This window comes from Bos taurus, chromosome 6 (assembly GCF_002263795.3).
Source record: "Bos taurus isolate L1 Dominette 01449 registration number 42190680 breed Hereford chromosome 6, ARS-UCD2.0, whole genome shotgun sequence".
NCBI classification, from domain to species: Eukaryota; Metazoa; Chordata; class Mammalia; order Artiodactyla; family Bovidae; genus Bos; species Bos taurus.
Window position 1 is genome coordinate 19,627,468 of NC_037333.1, and position 9,642 is coordinate 19,637,109.

A 9,642-nucleotide genomic window follows, 5' to 3' on the forward strand; every position below is an offset into this window, starting at 1 on the left:
TCTGCATAAGCAATGGACCCTGGAGTCAAAGGGTGTGCACCCCTGCAACTACAGTCTGTCCTAAGGAGAAACTGAATGGAAGAGGTTCCAGCAGGTCTTGGAGCCAGTATTTGGGCCTGTTGAACAGAAAATCCCATGGTTCTAGATACCCTGAACTCAGTCTAGAAATGAGAATAAGGATCCCAGGCAGGCAGGAACCTTGGGCCCCAAGGACTCCTCATCTGCTTGGTAGAAAGGGGGTGATGGGGGGCACTCTAAAGCCTCGCCTGAAGCCAAGTCTTGCCTCGTTCTCAGGGTGACACTGTTGAAAAGTTTAGAAATTCCTGCCATAATTCCATCATCACCAGGAAACCAATGCCCACAAAAATACTGAACTTAATATGATTATGGTATCAAGAAAAAGTAATTCTACAAAAAACGATTTTCTACTTTTCCTGTATCAACAGAAACAAAGATGAATATAGCTTGAGTGCTCACTCGTCTTTTCCCAGCTCTATCACTATTTTAAAGTGACTTCTATTTCTACTCATGCTTATCTATGGGAATTCCCTCCCACCCTCCCTCTCTTCTTCCTTCCTTCCATTCACTCCTTCTGCCCTCTTGATTTCTCATTTTGTGTTTTGATAAACCCATCATGTTGATGGACAAAAAAAACAATGAGAGGCTGAATTTGCTAGTTTTAAGAAAGTTATAAGGCTTCCCTGATGGCTCAGGTGGTAAAGAAATCTGCCTGCAATGTGGGAGACCCAGGTTGGATCTCTGAGTTGGGAAGTATTCTTGCCTGGAGAAATATCTAGAGGTACATCAGTTAAACGTGGAAGAAATAAATTTTCCCATCTCAATGGAATAGCTCAAACTTCCTTGATTTCTAGGACTCTGTTTATTTGATGCATATGTGTCCTCTAAAAACTGCAAAACGCCTTTACTGGAAAAGAGAGTAAAATAAGCTTTTTAAAATGTCTTCGCACATGATGAAAGAGAAATCACTTAGTTTCAAAAGTACCTTGCCTTTTTTTTTTTCCTGTAGCTTATTTATTTTATCTTATTTTTATTGGAATATAAGGTTGTGTTAGCGTCTGCTGCACAACATGAATCAGCCCTATGTCCCCTTCCTCTTGAGCCTCCCTCCCACTCCCCCATTCCATCCCTCTAAGTCATCACAGAGCACCAAGCTGAGCTCCCTGTGCTATACAGCGGCTGCCTTTTATAAATATTTGCCATTCAAACTGTGAAACACACCTTATTTTTGTTGGTGTCACATTACTGATCCAAGTACTTCCCATTTCACTAAAAGCAAGTAAAGGGGAATGAGTTACTTTACACTCAAAGAACAAAGGCAGGAACAAAAAAAGACCCATGGCCCCAGGATAGAAACTGGGACAAACAGCTGGACAACTACTTTTATTCCACCCTTCATTACTCCCTGAACAAAAATCAGCAAATCTGCCAGTATTGACGACTCCTCTTGCTTGTATTCTCAAAAGTCATTACAAATTAAATGTTCCCATAATCTGACCAAGTCTAATCTAGTCTTTTACCTCATACTGCAAAATATATTATTCTGTATAAAGTCCATGCAGAAGAGTGGTTTGTTCATTAACATCCATAGTAAGAACATCTCAGGCTTTCATAAAAACAAGCCATCAATCCTTTTATGATGAAAATGATATGATAGGCTTTGCAAAAAAGAAAGCATCACAGAACTAACATGAACTGGAGATGTGCCTTTTGTGTTGTTATCTGCCAGTGTGAGGACATTTAACCCACCATTCTCTCTTTCACCTGACACTTGATAAGCAAAAATACGCATTGGCCAAAAAATTAACCAGAGGCTTACTGAGGCCATAGAGGATGAAAGTAACTGCGCAACTACCTTGGTCATTTTGGGCTGTTGTAACAAATATACCATAAATAGGGTGGTTTAAACCACGAACATTTGTTTATCACAGTTGGGAAGTCCAAGGTCAAGGTTCAAGGTGCTGGTAAGGCCCCCTTCCTCGTGGACAGATGTCTGTCATTTCACATCCTCACATGGCAAAGGGCAGAGAGAGAGGGAGCAAATCTCTCATATCTTATAATAGCACTAAACCTATTTATGAAAGCCCCACCCTCCTGAGCTAATTACCTCCCAAAAGTCCCTCTCCAAATACCATCACGTTGGGGGTTAAGCTTCAATAAATGCATTTTGGGGAAACATAAACATTCATCCCATAGCATGCACACTGAAAGGAAACCAATAATGTCAGCTATATCAATCATATAGGGTTTGTAGAAAAGGCTGTTGAATGTTAATCAATAAACTTTTTATTAAAAGTTTCAATCATTAAAGAAGTATGTCTCAAGTACACACACACACACATACAACTTAATCTGTAGCTACATACAGTAGACACATCAGACAGATGAATGATCTGTATATTCACAGACACTTGTGCATAACTGTTTAAATGAGGTGCGTTTCAAATATAGAGTTCACACATACAGTCATATACAAAATCATTTCCCAAAGAAAAAACTTTTAACAACTAGCCAGTAAATTTCCCTTGCTTCCATCATTCTCCATGGCTCCCAGTAAAAAACTCTCAGCTCCCAGTGAGGGGCTGAGCAAGCTGGGACACTAAAATGATGTAACTTTTGTTGTTATGATTGGAAGAAGAGCAGTGAGCTGAGGTATGGCCTGGTGTGCTCTGAAAGGCAGAATTATTTGTCAAAAAGGCAATTCTGAGCACTGTTACCTCGAATATATTTGTTTATTTTTATTGAAGAATCTTGTTTATGAACAGAGACATATATCCTCACATATGAAGACACAGGGCTCTTAATTCAGGCCTTCATATCTTTCCTCCTACTGATTCCCTGCCTAGACTGGATGGTTCAAGGCATTCATTCTATTTGAACATTACTGAGGGCTTCCCATGTGTTGGGCATGATTCTAAGTACAAAGACAGAAAGTTAATGAGACAGATATGGCCTCTTGTACCAACTGGCAGGGGTAGGAGTGGCAAGAGATGGGAGAGGAAATGGGTCAATAATAAGCAATAAACAAGGAAACAAACACCATTATTTCAGACAGAGATAAGCTCAACAAAGACTTTAAAATGCCTTTCTCTCCCAATTCCGCACCTTCACCCCATTCCTACCTTATCATCTCTGAGTGCAGTGTTTTCTAACAACCTCTCTGCCCAACCCTGATCCAGGCGCCTTTGGAGTAAAGGTCAGATGCTTTTTCTTATTGATTTTGTAGTTGTAATTCCTGGCACATATTGTTTTTTGCTTACCATATAACATATTCAATAAATGCTAATTAACTGAAATGAATCTGTTGAAAAAATAAGCCACTAACAGTAGGCTTAGCATCGAACTATTATTGTACAACTTAAGGCTTAGTAAGAATGATGTGATTATAATCTCTTACAAAGATTTTATGATGTTCTCATAGGAATCATGGTCTATCGTTTAACTTAGTAGCTCTCATCCCTCCCTTACCATTTTTAAAATATTACAACTTAAGATTCACACTACTAAAGTGATGTTGGTCAGAAATTGAATAGAACAGATAAACTGTATAGTTGAGAGGTGAGCCCAGAGATGCTGAAGACAGATCTAACATCTTCCAGAACCCTAGAGAACTTGCTTACAGGGACAGAGCAATGAATTGTATTACTCAGATAGTGACACAGTCCTGAAGGACAAGCAGTGCTCAACCAATAATTTGAGGCTGCTTTCCACTACTGGAAAACCACTGTGACCTCATGATGGCTCTGGCCATCTGTCTGTGGGCTCTAACCAGCTCAGGTCTTTGTTCAATGATGTTCCAAGGTAGGCAGAAGAAAAACTCTTGGCATTGCAATAAGAGTTTCTTAGGGTGACTTAGGGCTTCACAGGTAGCGCTAGTGGAAAACAGTCTGCCCACCAAGGCAGGGGGCACAAGATGCTGGTTCGATCCCTGGGTTGGGAAGATCCCCTGGAACAGGAAATGGCAACTCACTCCAGTATTCTTGCCTGGGAAAGCCCATGGACAGAGGAGCCTGGCGGGCTACAGTCCCTGGGGTTGCAAGAGTCAGACACAACTGGGCATGCACACAAAGGTGACTTAGGACTCATCTGTGTGACGGTGGGAAGAGGACAGACCAGAGTGCAAACCACAGAACTGACTGCTTCCGACAACAATGAGAGATGCCCTCTATTGTTGCCAAAGCAACTATAGAAGAATCATACTAAAAGTGCTATTGGGTTTCAGAGATCAGCCATGGATTTTATTGAATTGCATCTTTAAAATCTTACTTATCAGGAGGCCAGCCCATCTTTACCAGCTCTAATGTGCTCCTCTGTACTCTGACAGGTCTAGGACCATGGATTAACTCCTGAGTCTTTCCTTCCAAGACAGGATCCAACAGAGCATAGAAAAACCACAACTCCAGTGGCAAACATGAGAAGCCTGAAGTCTTCTGCAGAATAACCAATAAACATCTACTGTACTTTGTGGCCACAGACTTTTCTTTCTTTTAGCTAAGTTTAGGAAGTGAAAGCAAAAAATATTTTCTGTTTTTATTCTGCTAATGGATCAAAAAAAATACTGAATTAGTGAATCTCACAAAGAAGAAACATTATTAGAGACAAAGCAGTGGGTTTTTCCTGAATTTCTTATTTGTCTCTTTCTCAAAAGACAGAAAAGAGTTGAAACAGATTGAAAGTGAAAGTCACTCAGTCGTGTCCGACTCTTTGTGACCCCATGGACTATACAGTCCATGGAATTCTCTAGGCTAGAGTACTGGAGTGGATAGTTGTTCCCTTCTCCAGGGGATCTTCGCAACCCAGGGATCGAACCCAGGTCTCCCACATTGCAGGCGGATTCTTTACCAGCTGAGCCACAAAGGAAGCCTGAAATAGACTAGTAGATTTAAAAATGTGGGTTAATAAAGGGCAAGTCTTGTTCTATCATTGTGGTACCCATCATTTCTAAAATTGAAAATAACTGCTGTTTATGAAGCACGGTGTGTCAACCAATATTCTAGATGTTTCATGTAATTATCTAATTTCATTCTGCCAATAACACTATGTGGTAAGTGTAATTTTCTTACTTTCATAGACAAAGAAATTGAAGCTCAGAAATTTTCAGTGATTTACTCAGTCTTATAGGTAGTAAACTGAAGTGCCAGGATTGGAAACAGAATGTGTATGACTTTAGCACTCTCATTCTTTACTGGGGAAGAAAAGCAGCCCTGTCTGCCCCAGTAAGACTCCCCAGTGGCTCAGTGTGGCTCAGGTAGCTTATGAAAGTTCATACAGGAGACACAAGAGATGCGGGTTTGATCCCTGGGATGGGAAGGTCCCCTGGAGAAGGAAATGACAACCCACTCCACTATTATTGCCTGAAGAATCCCACGGACAGATGTGGGCTACAGTTCATGGGGTAACAAACAGTCGAACATGACTGAGCATGCATGCACGCACACTGCTCCAGCAAAGAAGGGGAGAGAATCCATCCCCAGATTCCCTCCTTGGGCTTCATTTCTGTGCTTCCCAGGCTCCTCCCTGTGGCCATGTACAACAAGCCTTTCCCAGGCTGGAATGGGAGTGTGGGATCACCCCCTTCCCAGGGCCTTTTGATGTTCCCTTGTGGAGAACCAAGACCCCTGAGGCAACTGCCCACAGTTTTGCCCTGCTCCACTGGGGAGGGTAACTTTCTTTTCCCTCAGGCAAACAGCTCCTGTCACATCCAGATCTGTTCAAGCAGAAGTAAGTGCTCGTGGCCAGTGATTTCTTGGGCTCCAAAGGCTGAGTGTGTACCTAAAGCATAGGTTTTAACTTGTTGTTCACCTTTGGCAAAAACAACGTCTTGTGTAAGGAACACTCCTAGCACCCAGATCATGTTCTCCAAATACCATTCCCCATTGAAATCAATGGATATTTTGGGCTTCCCTGATAGCTCAGTTGGTAAAGAATCCACCTGCAATGTGGGAGACCTGGGTTCGATCCCTGAGTTGGGAAGATCCCCTGGAGAAGGGAAAGGTTACCTACTCCAGTATTCTGGCCTGGAGAATTCCATGGACTGTACAGTTCATGGGGTCGCAAAGAGTTGGACACGACTGAGTGACTTTCATTGAAAGGAAACAGTCTCCTTGGAGAAATGGCAGTCTGGTTCTTGGGAGCCTCCTCAAGATGCTATGTTTCCTGGTTCCTGGCTGGAATCAGCCACGCCTGAACAGATCTAGATATCAGTTGCTAAGATCAGAGGAGGAGAAGAGAACTAGATATCATAAGCCTCCAGGTGAAAAAGCATGGTGCTCCCATGAAGTAGTCTTGCCAGGAAAATCAAACCTGAATCTGATCAACACTAGATCTGACCACCAACTGACAGAAGAGCAGACCACGGTGGAGCTTGTCTGCAGCCCTGGGGGAATGGATGCAACTAGCAAAGTCCTGACTGTAAAGCAGTTTGAGGTAAACCACCAGATTTCTTCAACAAACGAATTGCAAGGAGAGAGAAGAAAAGGAACCCTATATGATAAAAGAGAGTTAAAAGTAACCCATCTCACTGTGCAGAACTTACTGCGATCCTAATTTAAACAAATACTATTTTAAAATTTTATTACGTTTATGAGATGTCTTTGTTTTTTAATCTGACTGCATCTTTGATGATACTAAGGAATTATTGGAGAGTTTAGGGTACGATTATCATTGTGGTTATGGTTTTTGTCTTAATCTTCTTATACTTACAAGTACATGCAGAAATATCTAAAGATATTGCCGATACAGATATTGATATATTTGATATTATCACATCTTGGATTAGCTTCAAAATTATGTGAGTGCAAAAATGTCCCCCCCAAAAATAAATAAATAAAATTTTGTTTATGAAAAAAAAATTTTGCATGCTTTCCAATTTATCCATATCCTTGAGAATAAATTATTTCAAAGTTCAAACAATACCCCTTCCCTATTAAAAAAAATTCTTTAATTATAAGACTCAACTTTGCATTTTAATCCTGAGCTATATTTTTTTTAAAGTATGAACTCATAGCAGGAATCTTAAATATTTAATTTACATACATTTAACTTATTTAATTTAATTTGCATCACTAAATCCAAGCACATTTTTTTTTTATGAAAGGGACCTTCTAAATACAAGCTTGTCCCATTGGTCTTTCTAGTTTCATGGTAGTTTTTCAGTCCAGAATGACAGCTCATGGTGGGATAATGAGCCCTCAACCACAGTGTGCCTCAAAGAGGGAGAGACCAGTTCCAGGGATCACATAACAGGTATCTGATTAAAATGTTGCATGATATCCACATCAAAATGAAGTTGACTAGAACAAATGACCTTCAAGAGAAAAGAAGAAGAAAAAGAGAGGGTGCATGGGAAGGAAGAGCAATTCAGGACCTAAAACAGGACGTGTTATAATAACTGTGCCAGATTATCTTATGACCATCACAAAATACACTGAAGTTATTTCCTCAATTCAGTCTAAGCATGCTAAGCATCTCTTACCATATTTGGATGTTACTTGATTCACTCTAAAGGAATGAACATCTATGTGATTTTTCAAGAAATCCTATTATACTATCCAGTGACTATAACATTCCTTATTTTTCACAGATGTGGTTGTACTTTCATGCCCCTATTTAAGATAACCACAATCACAGTTCACTACAATTACCTGGATAGATCTCCTGGTGTGACATCTCACACCTATCTGTTGAGATAAACTATCTTGTGTAGGGTTCTAAATCATTTGCTTTTTAGTGCTTCCCGATTCTTAAATCGGGTGGAGGAGGGAGAAGCAAGGTAAGGGAAGGTGGCAGACAAAAAAAGACATGGTACTATTAAGAATAATTTAGAATTGGCTCTTTAACTCTGGAAGGACATAATAAATTTGTACTATAATTTATGAATTACACTTCCTTCATTTTTCTTATTTTCTTACTTTCCTTCTTACAGAGGAAGGTGATGTTTGCTCTTCTCCTCTACCTTGAATGTTTTCTTTGTAAATGGAAGAGTAGGAAGGAAAGAGTTGGGAGTGCGGTAACCCCCGGCCCACTGGTTTCTTGTAGGTTACCTTGTAATTTCTGGTTGTACTCGCTCCTGTCAGACTGGCTCCTCCTCAAGGTACCAGAGTGGTCCCCAGGAACACTGCTCTCAACCACAGTGTCAGTCTTCCTTCTCTCCAGCATATAGAGCCTGGGCCTCAGGAAGGGCAGATTCTTTTTCTTGGTGCCCATGTTTTCTTTCCCGGGAGCTTCTTTGGGCTCCATCGGAGGCTGAGACCACTTTGAGAGGCCGGCGGGCAATCGCTGGCTGCTAAAGGGCCTCCCGGGTGAAGGTTACAACCCCAGCCTGAGGAGTTTAACTGCCTCCTTCCAACCAACCGGCTTCTCTCCAGGGTGACCTGTCTGTGACTGCCACCTCCACGGAGTCCCGGGGCTCCACCCCTATGAGGTCATTCTTTTTTATACCTAGAATCCAACAGGGGAAGCTGCCACCTGTTACCTGAGAGACCTGCCACACCAAGCTAGGCAAAGCAGGGACTCCGCCGTCACATGCTGCTGAAGCAAACAAAAATCCCATTGTGTGGGGCGAGGGCTGGGGGTGCGGGGGGTGGGGAAAGGGAACAAGGTGAGGCGGGAGGAGGGGAAGCACGCCTGTGTAACCTGCGGCTTATGGGTTTAGTGTGCGCCTCTGGGTGTGGACAGGTGCCCTGGGACACGGAGCTGTTTCTGCCGCCTGGAGGCAGATTGAGCTCCTATGTGACTTTCAGCTAGAGTCACCCACATGTGACTGCGGAGCTTGTGTGGGGCCGTGAGAATTTGCGTTTACATCACAACATTGGAGACAGATTTTTTTCTTTTTTGAAAGGATTACTGTGCTCACTCAAAGTCATGCTTCTGCCTTTGAACACTGAGCACTCACAGATTGTTTGCTAAAAACATACATGCCAAACCCTGATCCACAATCCTGAGAAAACAAGTGTTTACACTGGCCAGGGGTCAGGCACTTAGCATTGTGGGAAAGACCTGGAGCCTTTTCAATATCTTGCTCTCCACTTGCTGCCCTAGGTTGAAATAAGTCCTTTCACAGCCCAGGCCCATCCTTCTACGCCCTGGTCCTGGGGAAAATCAGCACTGTGCCTATGTGTGATGTCCGAAGGATCTTTTCCCTCTCTTTCGCAGATGGAGTGCTGGAGAAAAGCAGCTGACCTTGGGGAAATGAGAGGAGGGGAAGGGTTTGAAAGTGAGAAAAGTTACTTAGAAATTGGAAAGGCCTGGGGAAGAGGGAGGGTAGAGAGGCAAATAGTGATGGGCCTTTCATTGATTTTTTTGAAGTTGTTTTTCCTTGTATTTTCTGAGATTTCTCAAGGGGGAAGTTCTCAGAAGCTCTGGGAATGTGCAGAGTGTTTTGTATGCCCTCATTAAAGAAAAGAGACCCGAAGGAGAAAAATAGGTTCCTTTTTTGCTGTAAAGGGACGGCCAAAATCTAGCTTTGTGCTGCCCATTTTGAATCGTGGTTAATTCTTGTTAGACAAGATTTTAAAATGAAGAAAAAGAGAAAAAAAAATATTTCCAACTCCGAGTGTGTGGGCTGAATACAATTTGCATAATTACCTTAAAAGATAAATGACAAATCTTCACCCACTATAGAGA

General features: G+C 41.9%; 1 protein-coding gene across 1 annotated transcript in view; it reads right to left on the bottom strand.

Annotated features, from left to right (window-relative positions):
- ARHGEF38 (Rho guanine nucleotide exchange factor 38) overlaps nucleotides 1-8,405 on the bottom strand; it is a 154,149-nt gene extending 145,744 nt beyond the window's left edge. The window contains exon 1 of the mRNA XM_002688091.7: nucleotides 8,061-8,405. Coding sequence (XP_002688137.2) covers nucleotides 8,061-8,256 — 196 coding nt within the window. The 5' untranslated portion in view covers nucleotides 8,257-8,405. The remainder of the gene's footprint in view (nucleotides 1-8,060) is intronic.
- Between the last annotated feature and the right edge of the window lie 1,237 nt (nucleotides 8,406-9,642).